Source organism: Anomaloglossus baeobatrachus, chromosome 5 (genome assembly GCF_048569485.1).
Source record: "Anomaloglossus baeobatrachus isolate aAnoBae1 chromosome 5, aAnoBae1.hap1, whole genome shotgun sequence".
In the NCBI taxonomy this organism is placed as follows: Eukaryota; Metazoa; Chordata; class Amphibia; order Anura; family Aromobatidae; genus Anomaloglossus; species Anomaloglossus baeobatrachus.
The window spans coordinates 393,098,222-393,119,280 of NC_134357.1; the positions used below are offsets into that span (position 1 = coordinate 393,098,222).

Consider the following 21,059-nt stretch of genomic DNA (forward strand, 5'->3'; position numbering starts at 1 on the left):
ATGTTTAATTCTTTTCAGATATAGTTGCATGGGGGCTTGTTTTTTTGCGGGGTTAGTTCACTTTTTGTACTATTTTGGGGTACATTTCATTTTTTTATTATGTGTTTGCAATTTACCATGCATTATTGCTATTTCAGCTTTTTTCACAGAGAGAGGAGGTATAGTGTTACGGTTGCTGCGAGCACTGGAGACTATGTCCAGATTTCTTGCTACTGCACATGTGCGAGCGCTGGAGACTAAGTCCAGATTTCTTGCTACTGCACATGTGCGAGCGCTGGAGACTAAGTCCAGATTTCTTGCTACTGCACATGTGCGAGCGCTGGAGACTAAGTCCAGATTTCTTGCTACTGCACATGTGCGAGCACCGGAGACTAAGTCCTATCTTGGAGCCAATGCACATGTGCGGGTGACATCATCGCTGACACGAGGTCACATGTCTCTGACACCTTCTATGCCGATTGGTCGCTGGTCATGTGCTTGTGACGCCTTGCTCGGTGATAGGCCAGCATGACGTCACTCCTGTCGTTCTGGCAGCGGATTGGCTCTGGTGTCCTCCATCTTGGATGAGGCACAGAGTCTATATAAGACCCTGACACACGCCGCATGGTGCTCAGTCCTCTTGGTTCATGCATGAGAGTAGACGCTCTGTGCACGTTCCTCTAGGCATCTCTCTGTCTATGCTAGGTGAGCGCTACCGGCAGGGTAGCGTTCTTATACCTTACAGCTTCGGCTGCTGTCCGTATCCTTACCTCTTAGGGGAGCGGACATAGGCAGGTGCCTGAGGCACATGGTCTGGCTGGGCCTTGTGATTCGACTCGTAGGTGGACGTTGCCGCTAGGGTAACGTTCCTTATACTGCGTCTGGCAGTTGTTCGTATCCTCGCACACTAGGGGAGCGAACAGAGGTAGGAGCTTTGTGCGGCTTACGCTGCTGTTCGTCTCTTTTGCACCACTAGAAGAGCGGACCTAGGCAGGTGCCATATCTAGTGGTTCGTGTCCTCGCACACTAGTGGAGCGAACGCAGGTAGGAGCTTTGTGCGGCTTACGCTGCTGTTCGTCTCTTTTGCACCACTAGAAGAGCGGACCTAGGTAGGTGCCATTTCGCACACATTGCCTTTGTCTCTGTGATTATTAACAGAGATCATTCCACACACCCTCCAAGTAAGGGAGGAATTGCTTTACTTACTTATTATATCCTTCTGTGACTTAACAGAGGTATTGCACTCTGCCATAGTCTGCAGCAGAGTCTCTGCACGGTGGACCCTGACTGTCTGATATCTCTTTGGTTTTTATAATCAGACAGCCCCCGTAACATATAGCTTCAGAAACAACTGATAAGGGCTAAGCTACAATGTTTCCATAGAAATTATAGAAATGCATGTTCAAAGGTTATTCTTTTCTTCATAAATGGATAATATGAGATAGTGCTTGTAAAAACAAGCACTTTTAACATTTATCGCGGTTTTTGAGAACGTAAGTGACCGATGAGCACTGCTGTTCAGCTTGTATACCCTGCACTGGTGCAACAGGTAACAGGGCTCTCCAGCGACCCTGGCTCTTTTCAATAAAAAAAAGATCTTGTAAGCACTGTGCATGTTTTTTTGTCTAGCAGCGTTTGTTGGTCTCCAAGTCAATGAGCTGTTAACAAAAGAAAAGTGTTAATATCTGAAGAGCAGCCATTTTAATAAGTGAATTGCTAAATTCCTTATGTGTGCCCACGATCAGTGTTCACAGCATTTTGGGCACAGCGTGCTTTAGCTGCTTCCAAAACGCTGCAATGTACAGTAAAAGCACAGTGGGTGGGATTTCTAGAAATCCCATGCCCATTGTGCGTGTATGGCCCGCAACGTAAACTGATATGCGGTGCGGCTTTCCGAGCCACAAGCATGTCAATTGTTTGCTGCGGAGTCGCAAGTGTCCTCCCCTGCAGGGAGAACAGAAGAGAGAGACAGCAACTGCCCGAGCCCGGATCGTGGGCACAAGCAGCTGCGTTCTCCTGTGGAGGAGACTCGCAGCCTCGTAGGTCAGGACCTTCTGCGTCCAGCATGCAGCGAGTCCTGATCGTGGGCACATACCCTTAGAATTACAAGTGAGTCAACACACTTTACACATTTATGAAGATTGGAATAACCCATTAATGGAAGCAGTATAGCTCAGCTACTCTCAGCTTTTTCAATAGCACTGCTTACAGTGGTTGGAGCTGGATGACATTATCCCTGTCTCAGCCATGAAATATGATTTTTTTAATGGTGAGCTATTAAAAAAAATAGAAACTTTGTTTTTAATTTCATGAGGAAACTTTTTAAATAAGCTACTCACAAAAAGTTGGGGACATTTGGCTTTTGGGTGAAATTTAAGGATTATTCTAAAATGCCATCTAACCTTTTCAGGTGACCTTAATGTGATCTTTTCTAAACTTCTAAATGCACTTATCCAAATGTTGAATGTTTCAGTATTTTTTGCACAACTTGCTGTTCTCTAACAAGGAGCTTAATGGCAAAATTCACAACAGGTGTTTGATCCATGTATCATCCAATACATTTCGGCATTAAATTAGAATTGGTATTTAAACCGTCCTCCTCATCATGCTGTTGACATTTTGACATCATGAAACCAAGATGACACCTAACAATTAATCAACAGTATTTCACTATTGCTAGGCATCAAACTGGATACTCTCAGACACAAGTGGCTACTAAGCTTAGAGTGTCACAGAGTGTCATCAGCAGGTTGCAACAGCGATACAGAGAGAGTGGAAGAGTCACAGAAAGACATAGAAGTGGACGTCCTTTAGTTACATCCCAAACTGATGACCACTTCATTGTGAACAATGCCCTTTAGAACAGGATGATGAATGATACACAACTATAGGCTCATTTAAGGGAGGTGAGAGGCAACCATGTGTCATGTCAGACCATTCAAAACAGTTTACATCAGCATGGTGTGCATTCTAGATGACCTGCAAGGTACCTGACCAGGCATTACCGTCTTGCTGGACAAGGGACCAGTGAGCCTCAGTGCTGTTCACTGATGAAAGTCGATTCACACTGAACACAAATTATAGCTGCCAATGGTGTTGGAGTCATCAAGGAGAGTGCTATGCATCAGCCACTTTTGTCACCAGACAATCCTTTGGTGGTGGTGGTGTAACAGTGTGGGCAGGTGTGTCTAGTCAATGCAGAACTGCCCTACACTTTGTGAATGACAAGCCCACAGTGACACAATACAGTGACCAGCCCCTACCACTTGAATAACATCATTAATCCAATTATTGTGCCTCTGCATAAACAACACAGGCCTAATTCCATCTTCATGGACAACAATGCTCTAGCTCATCGAGGTCACATCTCTAGAGAATGGCTGCTGGAGACTGGGGAACCTCAAATGGAGTGGCCTTCATTTTCTCCAGACCTGAATCCCATAGAAAACCTGTGGGATCATCTGAGTTGCTGCATAGAGACTTGTAACTCTATACCCCAGTACCTCAATCACCTGATGGCCGCCCTTCACGAACTGTGGTTTGCCATTCCTCAGTAAACAATAACTCGACTTGGGAATAGCACGAGACGTCGTTGTAAAGCTGTAATTGTTGCTCATTGTCACATGACAGGTTATTGAGACATTGGGGGGAGGGGGTTGTACCCATCACTGTTGTTGGCTCTTGTTCAATAAATTGAGATTAATAAATCACCATTGCATGTTTCTATTTAAAGGGAATCTGTCATTTTGATAAAATCAATGTTTTCTCTGCTGCAGATCTAGCAGTTTTATAGAGCTCATGAATATGCTGGACTACTCTTGACAAAACCATCGGCCGCTGGGTTGTCAGAGATGATAACCACAGGAAAAATTGATTTTGTGCTGCTGTCTATACAGTATGTGGAATGGAAAGTTAGAGTAGGACTCACTCATGATTATTGTAGGAGAATAGCACCCATGGAAGAAGCTTGACCCAATTGCTGTGGTATTTGTTGACAAAGTGCTCCAAAGCAGCAATTCATTAGCATCTGGTTGACCCACTCCGCTAGGCTGTTGAACTGCAGATGCTAGGCAAATGAGAAGTCCAAGGTGACATCCAGTAGCTTACAAGTTGGCCCTCCAGAACCGAGATGTGAACTGGATGTCTCTAACGGACACAATGTGGAGAGGTAGACCGTGCAGGTGGAAAATACAGTGCCTTGCGAAAGTATTGGGCCCCCTTGTATTTGTCAACCTTTATCCACATTTCAGGCTTCAAACATAACAATAAAAAATGTTAAATTAATGGTGAAGAATCAACAACAAGTGGGACACAATTGTGAAGTTGAACGAAATTTATTGTTTATTTTAAACATTTTTAAAAAATAAAAAACTGAAAAGTGGGGCGTGCAGTATTATTCGTCTCCTTTAAGTTAATACTTTGTAGTGCCACCTTTTGCTGCGATTACAGCTGCAAGTCACTTTGGGTATGTGTCTATCAGTTTTGCACATCGAGAGACTGAAATTCTTGCCCATTCTTCCTTTGCAAATAGCTCGAGCTGAGTGAGGTTGGATGGAGAGCATTTGTGAACAGCAGTTTTCAGCTCTCTCCACAGATTCTCGATTGGATTCAGGTCTGGACTTTGACTTGGCTATTCTAACACCAGGATACGTTTATTTGTGAACCATTCCATTGTAGATGTTGCTTTATGTTTGGGATCATTGTCTTGTTATAAGACAAATCTCTGTTCCACTCTTTCCACTTTTTATGGATATCTTTGAGAAATGGCTTTCTCCTTGCCTCTCTTCCATCAAGGCCATATTTGTGCAGTGTACGACTGATTGTTGTCCTATGGACAGACTCTCCCACCTCAGCTGTAGATCTCTGCAGTTCATCCAGAGTGATCATGGACCTCTTGGCTGCATCTCTGATCAGTCTTTTCCTTGTTTGAGATGAAAGTTTGGATGGACGGCCGGGTCTTGGTAGATTTGCAGTGGTATGCTACTCCTTCCATATCAATATGATCGCTTGCACAGTGCTCCTTGATATGTTTAAAGTTTTGGAAATCTTTTGTAACTAAATCCGACTTTAAACTTCACAACAGTATCACGAACCTGCCTGTTGTGTACCTTGGTTTTCATTATGCTATTTGCGCTTTAAACAGAACAGTGAGACTATCACAGAGCAGGTGCATTTATACGGAGACTTGATTACACACAGGTGGCTTATATTTATCATCATCAGTCATTTAGGACAACATTGGATCATTCAGATATCCTCAATGAACTTCTGGAGTGAGTGTGCTGCACTGAAAGTAAAGGTGACAAATAATATTGCACGCCCCAATTTTCAGTTTTTTAATTTTTTAAAAAGTTTAAAATATGTATGAAAAACCTTACTGTGAAAATTTGGCCAATAATTTAATTTAAATCAACCGTACAGTCTGAAAGAAGAGTTTTTTTTCCATGTAGATATAATCATTGTATGAGGATAATGACAACCGTTAGACTATGTTCACATGCAGCATTTAAGCAGCTTTTTTTGCTGCATTTTTTATGCAAATTAAAAGCTGCTTTTTACAGTACCAACAAATGCTATGAGATTTTACAAATATGTAAAAACACTGCAGATATGCTGCAAAACAGTTTTTTTTTAATGCTTCGTTTTTACTGCCATGAGAGAAAGTTTAGGCTGCAGAAAAAAAAGAGCTGTGCTGTTTTGGTTCTGTACACTGTGTATATCTGGCTACAAACAGCTCGTCAATAGGGGCGACAAGTCATCACTCCTAAAGATAGTTCATCAATAACTACAGGAAACCCCTTCACAAGGGATTTAACCTTTTTATCTAATATACATAAAGCGCTCTGATAGCTGAGGCTTACCACAGTTGCTGGAGCAAAAATTCCACTGCCTCTGTATATGGAAGTATACACTGCAGATCAATATTAGAGACCAACACACAATTTCCTAAATGTTAAGGTCATTATGTAGTCCTATGTGATTATATCCTAACATGAGTAAACTCGCAGGATTTTAAGCTTATTTCATAATTGAATTTATTGTAAAGCAGATAATAAAAATGTAAATTAGATAAATGAAAAAGAACACTGATCAAAATTAGAGAACACTTTCAGATACCTGCAAGTTATTGGTGTTAATGTGGCACCTGGTGCTAATTTTCTTAATTATCTGACAAACCCTATTTAACTGGCAGCCTAACTTTCCAGATGGCACTGACTTTGCAAAAATGGTGTGCCGTTCCAAAGTGACTGAAACCCTCCAGAAGCAGGTTGTCCAGATGATGGCCAAAGAGATGACTCTATCACCCATAGCAAGAGAAGTTGGTCTGTGCAAATCTGTGATTTTGAGAATATTACATCTAGACAAATGCAAGAGACGACAGGATAATCCAGAGAATCTCCATGGGTAATTGTTTCAACATTGCAGCAGGAATTGCTTGCCAGTTCAGCACTGAACAGGGTAAGAATCTGTGTCGCCATACAGTGTCACAATGTTTAAGAGCATTTGGACTAAAAATCCACTCTGCAGTGACCAAACCTCTCATTATCAGAAAGAATCAAAAAGCTAGCCTCACCCTTGGTGAGGCGCATGTTGTGTGGACAGAGAAGTGATCCACAGTTCAATTTAGTGATGAAAGAAAGTTTAATTTATTTGGGTCTGATGGGAAACATTATGTTTGTCGACAAACTGGGGAAAGACTGAACCCAGAGTATGTAATGAAATCAGTGAAAGGTGGTGGAGGAAGTGTCATGGTTTGGGGAATGTTTTCTGCAGGAGAGGTTGGACCTCTCATACAGCTACATGGCAGAGTGAATGCAAATGTGTATCAGAACCTTCTTCAACAACACGTGGTTCTTTCCATTCATCACTCAATCAGCCAGCAATTTTCATGTAGGATACTGCCCCGTCACACAGAAAACATTGAAACAATGAAATGGCCAACCCAAAGTCCTGATCTAAACCCAATAGAAAACCTTTGGAAAATCCTTGGTGACAAAATTATGACCAAGAAACCCACAACAGTCAAAGAACTGTGGAAGAGACTGGAAGAAGAGTGGACCAAAATCACACCAGAGCAGTGTGAGAGGCTAGTGATGTCCTGAGCCCACAGATGTGCTGAAGTTATTCAAAGCAAAGGCCTGTGCACTTCCTAATGATTGGTGACTTGTTACCTTCAGATAATGTAGTTATAATCTTTCTCTGTGCGACAGTCATTGCTGTTCTCTATGATCATCACGTTTTGGGCATAATAAAGGTTTTATGTTGATAAACTTTGGATCTTTTGTAAAACACTGTTCTAGTGGCATGGTGTGTCCCTTATAAAGAAAACCTTCAAATGTTGATCAATGTAGATTATATTATTTCTGAAAAAAGCAACTGATTATACATTGTGCTTTAATTTTGATATCCAGTGTATGTTGTTCTTATTTTTCTAGCTTACCTTGATCCAGACTACCTCTACCAGATAGACCTGCGCTACATGTCCAAACCCTGCAATGATATAGCCAATAATAGGTTTGTCCTGACTTTACTCAAGATCGTCAAAGAAATCATCACAGGACTGAACTGTGACCTGCAGAACATGTTTCATAAATGTCATTTCATCAAATCCCCAAAGCACTCCATGCAGAACGAGCTCTTCATAAGCTTTAAAGGTAAATGTCAAGTGGGAGATGGAAAATTAAATACTGCTAGTTTACTTGAAACATAGCAATCATAAGCAAGTGTCCTATGTATCTTCAGCACCGCAGTGATCTGTGGGATTGACAGCGATTTCTAGCAGTGTGGGACCTGCCATAATACATTTAGTTTAAGAATAATTTGTTACCTGAAAGCAATGTTTTCTTTTCTTTAAAGAGAACCAACCATCAGGATTTTCATATATAAAGTAAAGCCAGTGCTATACTGGCACTAGAATGCTGAATGTAACCATATATTTTGTCCTGAGGTTAGATGTTTTATTTCAGAAATATGTGCAAGTAAACATCCAGCATTGCACCGCTATTGATTGACAGGTGCAACAGAAGTGGCAGTATAAAAACAAAAAAACAAAAAAGTGAGCCGGAGTATGAGATGGTATACATGGAACTTGTGAGACCATGTTCACACTGGCCATGAGACTAAGAGAAACCAAGGAAAAAAATTGTGAAAACATACCCTGCTGTAACTAAATAAAAGCATAGTGCATATAAACATAGGGTACTTAGTAAACACTGTTTTTGATCAAAAAAAGCATAAAGCTATCCCACCAAACATCAAGGTGTACCCAGTTGGGATAGTACCTACACTCTCTAATATTAAAACGTTACCATGGGTCTAAAATAGGCCTCAATGTGGCTAAGGGCTGAGAGCGACCGGGTCCCAACAGGACACACACAGTCAGGGGGATTCACAGAATGAAATGTCCAGCTCGCTGAGAAGGGGGCCACTCCCTGTTTGTACTGAATACAAAAAAACTACATAAAAACAAAAAAGTGAGCCGGAGTATGAGATGGTATACATGGAACTTGTGAGACCATGTTCACACTGGCCATGAGACTAAGAGAAACCAAGGAAAAAAATTGTGAAAACATACCCTGCTGTAACTAAATAAAAGCATAGTGCATATAAACATAGGGTACTTAGTAAACACTGTTTTTGATCAAAAAAAGCATAAAGCTATCCCACCAAACGTCAAGGTGTACCCAGTTGGGATAGTACCTACACTCTCTAATATTAAAACCTTACCATGGGTCTAAAATAGGCCTCAATGTGGCTAAGGGCTGAGAGCGACCGGGTCCCAACAGGACACACACAGTCAGGGGGATTCACAGAATGAAATGTCAAGCTCGCTGAGAAGGGGGCCACTCCCTGTTTGTACTGAATACAAAAAAACTACATAAAAACAAAAAAGTGAGCCGGAGTATGAGATGGTATACATGGAACTTGTGAGACCATGTTCACACTGGCCATGAGACTAAGAGAAACCAAGGAAAAAAATTGTGAAAACATACCCTGCTGTAACTAAATAAAAGCATAGTGCATATAAACATAGGGTACTTAGTAAACACTGTTTTTGATCAAAAAAAGCATAAAGCTATCCCACCAAACGTCAAGGTGTACCCAGTTGGGATAGTACCTACACTCTCTAATATTAAAACCTTACCATGGGTCTAAAATAGGCCTCAATGTGGCTAAGGGCTGAGAGCGACCGGGTCCCAACAGGACACACACAGTCAGGGGGATTCACAGAATGAAATGTCCAGCTCGCTGAGAAGGGGGCCACTCCCTGTTTGTACTGAATACAAAAAAACTACATAAAAACAAAAAAGTGAGCCGGAGTATGAGATGGTATACATGGAACTTGTGAGACCATGTTCACACTGGCCATGAGACTAAGAGAAACCAAGGAAAAAAAATTGTGAAAACATACCCTGCTGTAACTAAATAAAAGCATAGTGCATATAAACATAGGGTACTTAATAAACACTGTTTTTGATCAAAAAAAGCATAAAGCTATCCCACCAAACGTCAAGGTGTACCCAGTTGGGATAGTACCTACACTCTGTAATATTAAAACCTTACCATGGGTCTAAAATAGGCCTCAATGTGGCTAAGGGCTGAGAGCGACCGGGTCCCAACAGGACACACACAGTCAGGGGGATTCACACACACAGTCATTGAGGCCTATTTTAGACCCATGGTAAGGTTTTAATATTAGAGAGTGTAGGTACTATCCCAACTGGGTACACCTTGACGTTTGGTGGGATAGCTTTATGCTTTTTTTGATCAAAAACAGTGTTTACTAAGTACCCTATGTTTATATGCACTATGCTTTTATTTAGTTACAGCAGGGTATGTTTTCACAATTTTTTTCCTTGGTTTCTCTTAGTCTCATGGCCAGTGTGAACATGGTCTCACAAGTTCCATGTATACCATCTCATACTCCGGCTCACTTTTTTGTTTTTATGTAGTTTTTTTGTATTCAGTACAAACAGGGAGTGGCCCCCTTCTCAGCGAGCTGGACATTTCATTCTGTGAATCCCCCTGACTGTGTGTGTCCTGTTGGGACCCGGTCGCTCTCAGCCCTTAGCCACATTGAGGCCTATTTTAGACCCATGGTAAGGTTTTAGAAGTGGCAGTATGTAGGTCGGGTCTTGCTATCTATTTCCGCCTATGTCTGCCTGCCTGTCCTTCCTCCCTCTGTAGCAGTCATAGACATAAATTCTGGTCCGTGCACAGTAGCATTTCTAAGTATTGCAGAAACTCTTCACTAAGATGATGTCGAAGTTGGCGTTTGCTCATAGCACTGTCTCTGATGCCATCTTTGTGAACACTCTGCCTAACTGCATCGGACTGTCGTATACGCAATGCGAGGACTGCTCATGCGTCCTCGCATCCTCTGCTCTCATTGAGACATTAAGGTAATATCAGCAGAGCAGTGGTAACTTTTATGTCCTATGTGCCTTGATCCTGCTCTGTAACTTAACGTGGTCTACACAACGAGGCTGAGTTGGTTTGGTTCCTAATCGCTTCCATTTTTCAATAACATCACAATTGATTTTGGAAAATTTAAAGGGAACCTGTCAGGTGCATTATGCACCCAGAACCATGAGCGGTTCTGGGTGCATATTGCTGATCCTTGCCTAACTGTCCCTGTATACACTAGCATAGATAAAGAGATCTTTATAAAAAGTATTTTTAAAGATCCTCTATGATATGCTAAGGAGCGTAGGGATCGTTCCTGCGATCATTCCGCCCTTTTAACATGGTAGCACGCCCCCAGAGGAGTGCTAACGTTCTGTTTAATGCCCAGCATCAGCAGTGATGTGCATACCTGTGTCCGTTGCACCACCTCTGAATGCCGAGCTTGGGGTCAGTGTGCATGATCAGAAGTTCCCAGCACTGCTGGTCATGCCCACTACACCAGTTTGAGGCTGGGACGCGTACGCCTGGCTTCATAGGGCACGTGCCCAGAAGTCCGGGGATTATATGTACGAAATCCAGCATCGGGCGCGATGGCAGCAGAGGTGAGTATGACCATCTTCTGACGCTGCACATTCATTAGTATGTTAGCACGCCCACAGGGACATACTTACATGCTAAGGGGGCCAACTAGCCAAGGAAACTAACGTCCTGGCCTCATTAACATATAATGAAGGATCTTTAGAAATACTTTTTCTAAAGATCCCTTTATCTATGCTAGTGTATACAGGGACGGTTAGGCAGGGATTAGCAAACTGCCCGTGGCTCTGGGTGGATATTGCACCTGACAGGTTCCCTTTAAAAGGGAATAAATGTCATGAATTGACTTGTTACAACTGAGGCTCCTATGACAGGACTACGCTGGTGTGAGTGAGCTCTTTAGAATGAGCCTTTCTTTCCCAAATATTAGTACAAGCAGACTGCATGAGGGAGGGCTGGATTTTATTCACCTGTGGCAATACGGCTGAATAAAAAACCTGAATTCAGTGATTAAGGCTGGAGTCAAACGAGCGTATGGCATCAGATGCGAAAGCATCGGATGCGAGATGCTAATGACCCCCGGCTCAGGTTCTGCTGCGAGCGTGAGCCGAGTGTCATGCGACTGTGACCTGATCTTACAATCAGGTCACAGCTGTAAAGCTGAGGGCGGGCACTGCGGAGGAGAGGGAGGGGTTAATCCTCCCATGTCCTCCATTGTCAGCCTTTGCGTATATCGCACTGCACTGGGATAACATCCGAGTGGAGTCCGATGTTTCACTCACACCCATTCGCTTGAATGGGTGCGAGTGATACGGGTCTCGCAGAAAATCGCAGCATGCAGCTACTTTTCTCACATCCAGAATCTGGACGTGAGAAAAGATGACTAACTGCTCTCACTCATTGACTAACATTGGTCAGAGTCGAATGAGAGATTTTCTCGCATTGCACTCGTCCGATTTTCATGCTCGTGTGAGCGCACCCTTATGTGGGTGTCACACGAGACGATCTATCATGCTATTCATCGTCGGGGTCACGGTTTTTGTAACGCACATCCGGCATCGTTCACGACGTCGTCTCGTGTGACACTTACACCTACGTGCGATTGCAAATCAGTAAAAAATCGTCGATCGTGTACTCGTCGCTTATTTTTAAAAAAATCATTTATTCTTAATAGCGCAGGTTGTTAATCGTTCCCGTGGCAGCACACGTCGCTCCGTGTGACACTACGGGAACGATGAACACAGCTTACCTGCATCCCGTGGCACCCGCCGGCTATGAGGAGGGAAGGAGGTGGGCGGGATGTTTACGTTCCGCTCATCTCCGCCCCTCCGCTTCTATTAGGCGGTGGCTCTGTGACGTCGCTTTGATGCCGAACGTCCCTCCACCTTCAGGAAGAGGATGTTCGCCGCCCACAGCGAGGTCATTTGGAAGGTAAGTACGTGTGATGGCGGTGTAACGACTTTGTGCAACACGGGCAGCGATTTGCCCGTGATGCACAAACGATGGGGGCGGGTACGATCGCTCGTGCAATCGCACGATAGATTGTACCGTGTGAAGCCCGCTTTAGACATGTATTCGACAACTACTTTTGTCCCAGTAATGTATGATTTCCATAAAAAAAAACTTCTGTTGATATGAGTAATAGCTGGAAATTAGTAATTCTCTAACTTGGGAAACTGTAAATGGTTCTGTAAAAAATTAATAGTAAAAAAAATATATTACGTATGGACAACACACGAAAAGTGAGAATCAAAATTGGGCCACTTTTCTGGCTGAGAATGGGACCGATTTTTTTTTATCCACTCATATGACCCCAGACTTTACCCCTTTACGACCAAGTATGTACTGGTACGTCCTTGGTTCGCAGACATGTGTGGCTAACGGGCGCAGGTGAATCGGAGATCCACCCACGCCTGCTAACCCCCTAACATCGCAATTTAAAGGGCCACAGTGGGGATCGTGCCATTCCCTGCCGCCATCGGAGGACTTGTGACATGATCACGGGGCGCTAATGTGTTGCTGTGGTAGTGCGGGGTCAGCTAATGACCCCTGATGCTGCCATGACTCTCATCCTGTGGGACAAAAACAGGATAATTGTGGTGTACTCCACGCTGCTGTACAAAGAATCACTCCAAGTAATAAAGCAATGTGGGTGGTTTATTCTATGCGTTTCGAAGAGATATCCCCTCTTCTTCTTCAAGAAAATCCACCAAATGTGTTGCCATGGTAGTGCGGGGTCAGCTTATGACCCCTGAAGCTACCATGACTCACTTCCTGTGAGAGCACACAAAGCAGCGGCGCTCACAGGAGATGAGCATTTCTGCTTCTCAGAGTGATGCTGCTCTGACCAGCAGAAATGCCAAGGAGATCGGACTGTGCAGTGATAAAGTTCCCTATGGGGACCAGTAAAATAAATTAAAAATGTAAAATAAAAAGTTTTAGAAAAAATAAAAAACCCTAAAAGTTCAAAACAGTTAAAAAAATAAAAAATATACACATATTTGGTATCGCCGCTTTCAGAAGTGCCCGATCTATCAAAATATAAAATCAAGTAATCTGATCGGTACATGTTGCATCGAGAAAAAAATTGCAAATGCCAACATTAAATTTTTTGGTTGCTGCAACATTTCTTTAAAATGCAATACCAGGCAATCAAAACATCACATCTACCCAAAATTAGCCCCAGATCCCGAAAAATGAGAACGCTACAGGTCTCAGAAAATGGCTGTTGTTTTTGTGGACAAACTTCTGAATTTATTTTCACCCCTTAGATAAAAGTATAAGTATACATATGTGGTATCTACGAATTGGTACCGACCTGAGGCATCATGTGGACATACCACTCTTACCATATAGTGAACATGGTAAATAAAAGACCCCCATAACAATCATGCCATTGGACTTTTTTTTGCAATTTCACCGCACTTGGAATTTCCTATTTTCCAGTACACTTTATGGTAAAACTAATGGTTTCATTCAAAAGTACAACTCGTCTTGCAAATAATAAGCCCTCATATGGCAAGATTGACGGAAACATAAAAAAAGTTATGGCTCTTAGAAGAAGGGGAGCGAAAAAAACGAAAATGAAAAACGGAAAATTGCCTGGGATGAAGGGGTTAAAGGTAACCTTTTGGCTAGATGCACACACTGAGTATTTGGTTGCAGAAATTTCTGCACCAAATCTGCATCTTGTGGCAGAAAAAACTTTCAGTGTATTTGATGCATTTTTTAATGTGTTTTTCATGCATTTGGGGTAGAAAAATGCTGGCAAAAAAGCTTGTGACATGCTGCAGTTTATTTTCTGCTGCAAAACTGGTTGGAAAAAAAGCAACATCTGCACAAAACTCCATAATTCTCATTGACTTTGCTGGCAGAAGGATTTGCATGCAGTATTGTGACAAATTTGCATCCAAAAACGCAATAAAAACGCACTGTGTGCATACAGCCTTCAGGTCCCCTATGCTTAGGAAGGCTGGGTGACAACTCATCTGATCCTCATTACATCTCAAACAGGAATTGTCCCACTTTCCCAAGCTTTTTATGTACTGACATAATGATGTATGACAATTTAATGTAGTTGATCAGGCTGCAGGAAGAAAATCTTGCAGTACTGTGGGCTTACAACGCCTGGGGAGCTGTAATGGTGACCATACTCAGTAATAAATATAACTAGGAACTAGAATGTTTAACAGCTTGACAGAAGATCTTGGGAACTTCCATTTACTGTCAGATTTATGCAGCTAGGTGATCCTTTCTCCGTAAACCAGGTGTGAAATGTGTGTATTCACCTATAGATGGCGCTCACCCATCAATTATCCTGTAATTTATTAGGTAATATAACGCATCCTAGGTTTGGTTTTCTGTGTATAGAAGATCATCATTTATAGATTTCAGATTACTTCCTTTAGGATGGACAGTCTGGTCATTTATCATCACTTAATGCATTGGTGTTAAAAGGAAATCTATTCCTAATTGTTTCTTTCTGTGATTCATTCCACTATCTTATAAGTTGTAACCCACAGTGTGGTGAGCAGGGCTGTGGAGTCGGTAAACCAAACCTTCGACTCCGACTCCGACTCCTCAAATTCCCTTGCACCGACTCCGACTCCCACATATATTGCTTGTAGTTAAGTGAAAAATGTATTGTAGTACAATGTGAACATCAGACATTTAATCATTTTTATGATACAATAATCAAGATATTTAGATTGAACATAAAATATATTTATTGGAATACAACTTTAGAACACAAAAAACTGTAAAAAATGTTAAATATGTAATACACTTTTTCACTTAAATATAAAGAATATACTAAATGTTATTTTATTATTTAGTATGTTTTTGTTGAAAACTGTTTTTTGCCACTTACATAGTGTATTACATAGTGTAATATATAACACTATGTAATACACTATGTAAGTGGCAAAAACAGTTTTCAACAAAAACATACTAAATAACATCAGTGCAGTCTATGAATTTGTTCTAAGAAATAGAATTGCTTCAATCAGATTCTCCTTCATAGATGACCTCAAATCTGACCTGATAATTTTAAGGCTAGAGAACAACCTCTCTACAGTAACTTGGGTTGGAGGCAAAGCCGTAACCACATGGGCAACATCTCTAACAATTTCCGGGTATAAAGGAATTGCCTCATGCACAGTCAGTTTTTATGAATGGTTGAATTTTTCTATTTCTTTGAGAGCAAGTGAAAAATGTTACTGAAATCTGGTCAATCTGATTGCTATAGGAGACTGAGTGAAATCTTTTTCCTTGCGGCAACACTTTTCCTGCTCCATGTCATCCAAATACTTGTCAAAGTTAAACTCCTCATCTGATGAGGATGAAGATATGGCAGCAGTAGCACTGTCAGGCCCCAAGTCCTCTTGCGCCTGGCAGTCCTGTAGCTGCTCATCCTAACTGCTACCTCAGTCAGAGCTTCTTTTCCTTTAGTAAGCTGTTGATCATCAAGCAGTATATGATGACTTGGGGCCACATACACAGCTGCCAGAAGAATTTTATTTTCCATTAGCTGTGTCTCTCCGTTTCATTGAAGCAGAAATGCCATCTGCGATTAAACCTCCTCTTTGGGACAGGCAAAATAGCAAGTTCTTCCACTCCCTTATGAAAATGACAGGAGTTAAATCCTCAGCTTGTAAATGGGTGATTAAGCAATTCCTTCAATTCAGCCACCTGTGTCCATTGACCTTCATTTAAGGTTACTTGAGGGTTCACCTTATCTATAAGAAACAATTTTAGTTCAAGCAATCGCTCAGTCATTAAATAAGTGCTGTCTCACCGAGTGTCTTGATCTAAATTGCCCCTTCCCAGGCTCGTCTCTTCAAGATGGAATCAATTTTAGGGGTTCTGGCGGCAATAACCAGATTCCTCACTTTTCCAGTCAGATTTCCAGCATGTCCGCCCAGTTTCACACATCTGGCTTTTCGCCGGTTTGGCGGATGTGGCGCACGCCAGTACAGCACAGTAGCAGCGCCGCAACTTCCGGGTCACATGCTCCGGTCACATGACAGCATGTGACTGGCGTTTGTCGCGCTGCCACTGTACTGTATACACTGTACTGGAGTGTGCCGCATGCGCCAAACCGACGAGAAACCGGATGTGTGAAATCGGGGTCCCTCTTGCAGACTATCTCTTATTGCCAGCTGCAGCGTGTGCACAACACAGCGCATGTGATGAATATGAAAGTGTTTTGAAGCAGCTTCAACAAATCATCTAATCCTAAAGTATCATTTTGCTGTTCTTCTGTTGTAATATCTGTTTGTTCCTCAGTTACATGACCAGCACTGTGGCCTTCCATCTCACACATACTAAATCCTAAATTTTCTTCTAGATGTTGTTCATTACTCTCATTCATCAGTTTAATTGTACTTATGTTTGAAGCATTGTTCGTTATAATAGCAAGAACCTGTTCTTTTTTGCGTTCCTAATCTTGCAGAACTTTTTCCATTAAGGCCTGGTGAAACTGGCTGCTGTAGTATCTTTTACTGCCAGTGTCTTACTAACAATTTCTTTCTTGTCACAAACATATCCAACATTGATGGCAAAATAATTCAGTGACTCTGGGCATCCCAGCAAAGGCAATGGATTTCAAGACATGACATTCAGACACATTGTTTTGTGAGGATCCGTTTTTGTGCTCAAAAACATATCCTCACAGAGAATGAGCAGTCAGTTTGTGGTGTTTTTCTAATCTGCTTTTGCTATTGAAAGCATTATCTATGAGCTGTTTCTCAGCTTTGTTAAAAAATTTAGTCCAGTGCAGACTACATGGATTTTTAGTGCGATTCCGCTGTTTGGACCGATTTACCCTGGCGTCTGAAGCAGCACTTACACTATGGATGTACAGAGGTGGTACCCCATTGAAGTCTATGGTTGTCATGTTACTGGCTATACAACTAAGGATATGTGCACACGATCCACACATGCTACGTCCTGGATGCAGACTGTCTTCTCCTGTGGGGGACATGAGTGTTGTCAGCAGGAAACTGTAGAGGCCCGTGCCCACATACTGAGGACTTTTGCTGTTTTCCTTCCACGGAGAATACTCGCGTCTCTGCAAGCATAAATTAACATGTTGTGGCTCAGAAAGCTGCGCCACATGTCAGGTTACGTTCTGGAAAAAGAAGCACAGTGAGCAGGAGATTTCTATAAATCCATCCACTGCTTCTACTGTACAATGCAGCATTTTGGACGCAGGGAAAACACGCTACTCCCAAAACACTGCTAATCCTGATTGTGGGCACGTACCATTAGAAGTAGTAAAGGGCCATGGTACAGCTATATCCATGAGCGCTTTTATAACTCGAGTAACCACAGTCAGATATCTGTTTGGGAGAGTTATGATTTACTGCCCCTTGACCATTGAGGAAGGATTCTCCAGTCGTTCTGTGTGTGTGTGTTACCCACCAATACCATCTGTAAATAATACACGAACTGCATGTGACTTGGTTTTCAATTGGCCACAGCAGCCTTTATTACCTATTCTTTACATTCTAAACACAAGGGGGCACCGTCCAACGGGCGACCCCAACAAATAACAATAGGTAACACAGTATCCAATACAGTAAATATATAACCCTGAGTAGGCCCAGTCCAGGAACAACTTCTCACCCCAATATCCCTGGCCGCAACACACCGACTGAGAGATGAGGTATTAATCACCAACGGATTAATACCCCCAACTTTGCAGAACCTCGTGCCTACAATATCACGGAACCCGGAGCCACCATACCAAGATGGTGTCTCTCTGTCCAGTTACCATTGCCTTCAACCGTCTCTGGACCAGACCTACCCCCCGCTGCTGTGACAAAGAAAACAACCCAGCCAAATATTCCCCTCAGTAATAAAACACAAGGGAGGGTGGGCGGGGATCGCTCCATATCCGGAAGTCAAGAGAGAGGGGGTAAGGCCCCCTTCACACTTCCGTGAAAAACACGCACGTGTGTTACGGGCCTTTTTTTCGGGTCCGTATCCCGTTTTTGTGTCCGTTTTTATGGTCCGTGTGGCATATGTGTGAATTGCGTATTCTAGCCGTGTTTGTGTGTAGAACGTCCGTGTGTGCGTGTGGAATTAACGTGTATGTGTACGTGGAATGTCCGTGTGGAATGTCCGTGTGTGTGATGCACAATGTCGTTTATTAATGTCGGCAGACAGCCGACAGAGTTGCGCGATGAGAATGAACTCGAGTGAACTTCACCCGACTTCATCCTCATACCGCGGCTCTGTCTGTGTCGAGTACTGATTAAGGGTCACCTGTGAAGGATTCACCGGTGACCGCTAATCCCCCGAGTGACTGAAGTTTCCCCCCCTCTCTCATACTCACCGATCCACGATCCCCAGCGCGGCGCTGCACGGCGTTCACATTGCTGCGGCGGCTTTTACCATTTTGAAAAAGCCAGCCGCTCATTAAACAATCTCGTATTCCCTGCTTTACCCGCCCACCGGCGCCTATGATTGGTTGCAGTGAGACACGCCCCCACGCTGAGTGACAGGTGTCTCACTGCACCCAATCACAGCAGCCGGTGGGCGTGTCTATACTGTGCAGTAAAATAAATAATTTAAAAAAACGGTGTGCGGTCCCCCCCAATTTTAATGCCAGCCAGATAAAGCCATACGGCTGAAGGCTGGTATTCTCAGGATAGGGAGCTCCACGTTATGGGGAGCCCCCCACCCTAACCATATCAGTCAGCAGCCGCCCAGAATTGCCGCATACATTAGATGCGACAGTTCTGGGACTGTACCCGGCTCTTCCCGATTTGCCCTGGTGCTTTGGCAAATCGGGGTAATAAGGAGTTAATGGCAGCCCATAGCTGCCACTAAATCCTAGATTCGTCATGTCAGGCGTCTCCCCGAGATACCTTCCATGATTGATCTGTAAATTACAGTAAAACACACACACCAGAAAAAAATCCTTTATTAGAAATAAAAAACACAAACATATACCCTGGTTCAACAATTTAATCAGCTCGAAAAAGCCCTCCATGTCCGGCGGAATCCAGGATGGTCCAGCGTCGCATCCAGCTCTGCTGCATGGAGGTGACAGGAGCTGCAGAAGACACCGCCGCTCCTGACAGCTCCACGCGGCAAATGAAGACAGCCGCGCGATCAGCTGAGCTGTCACTGAGGTTACCCGCTGTCAACACTGGATCCAGTGACAGCGGGTAACCTCAGTGACAGCTCAGCCGATCGCGCGGCTCTCTTCATTAGCTGCGTGGAGGTGACAGGAGCGGCGGTGTGTGCTGCAGCTCCTGTCACCTCCATGCAGCAGAGCTGGATGCGACGCTGGACCATCCTGGATTCCGCCGGACATTGAGGGCTTTCTCGGGCTGATTAAATTGTTGAACCAGGGTATATGTTTGTGTTTTTTATTTCTAATAAAGGATTTTTTTCTGGTGTGTGTGTTTATTTACTGTAATTTACAGATTAATCATGAAAGGAATCTCGGGGAGACGCCTGACATGATTAATCTAGGATTTAGTGGCAGCTATGGCCTGCCATTAACTCCTTATTACCCCGATTTGCCAAAGCACCAGGGCAAATCGGGAAGAGCCGGGTACAGTCCCAGAACTGTCGCATCTAATGTATGCGGCAATTCTGGGCGGCTGCTGACTGATATTGTTAGGGTGGGGGGCTCCCCATAACGTGGGGCTCCCCATCCTGAGAACACCTGCCTTCAGCCGTATGGCTTTATCTGGCTGGTATTGAAATTGGGGGGGGACCGCACGCCGTTTTTTTTAATTATTTATTTATTTATTTTACTGCACAGTATAGACACGCCCACCGGCTGCTGTGATTGGGTGCAGTGAGGCACCTGTCACTCAGCGTGGGGGCGTGTCTCACTGCAACCAATCATAGGCGCCGGTGGGCGGGGAAAGCAGGGAATACGAGATTGTTTAATGAGCAGCCGGCTTTTTCAAAATAGTAAAAGCCGCCGCAGCAGTGTGAATGCCGTGCAGCGCCGCGCCGGTGATCGGGGAACGGTAAGTATGAGAGAGGGGGGGAAATTGACCGACAGACTGTGAGAGAGGGACAGACAGACAGAGAGACCGACAGAGAGACAGAGAGACCGACCGACGGACTCAGGGAGATTGACCGACATACACAGAAATAGAAAGAATGGCCGACATCACTAGAAATAAAAACACCAAACGGACACGGACTATAGGTAGATGCATACGTGTTTACTAACGTGTGTGCACATACCCATTGACTTTCATTCTGTCCACGTGTGCGTGCTCCGTGCAGATAACGGACATGCATCCGTGCAAAACGCAAACACCTACGGATCACGGACACGCACACACGGACATAATGAAATAACGCACGTGTGACCACAATCATAGATTAACATTGGTGCATGTTTGTCCGTGTCTCCGGTATATACGGAAACGGAACAAACACGCACGTGTTTCACGGACGTGTGAAGGGGGCCTCAGACAAAGTTCCTTACTTACACCCCTCATCTGCCCCACCTCTTCCTCCAGAGAACTCCTCCTACCCACCAATCCCTTTTTCTGCCCTATACACAACCACCATTCCTGTTCCTATTAACCCCATCACTCCTTCCCTTCCCTCTAGTCATGTCGCCCCTCCACCTTTTGGGTTCCATTGCTTTCTTT

General features: G+C 43.5%; 1 protein-coding gene across 3 annotated transcripts in view; it reads left to right on the forward strand.

The window, feature by feature from the left end:
• Positions 1 to 21,059, forward strand: part of ZPBP2 (zona pellucida binding protein 2) — a 168,615-nt gene that overhangs the window by 47,066 nt on the left and 100,490 nt on the right. For all 3 annotated transcript variants that reach the window (XM_075347669.1, XM_075347672.1, XM_075347670.1), the window contains one exon: positions 7,416 to 7,634. In XM_075347669.1, coding sequence (XP_075203784.1) covers positions 7,416 to 7,634 — 219 coding nt within the window. The remainder of the gene's footprint in view (positions 1 to 7,415; positions 7,635 to 21,059) is intronic.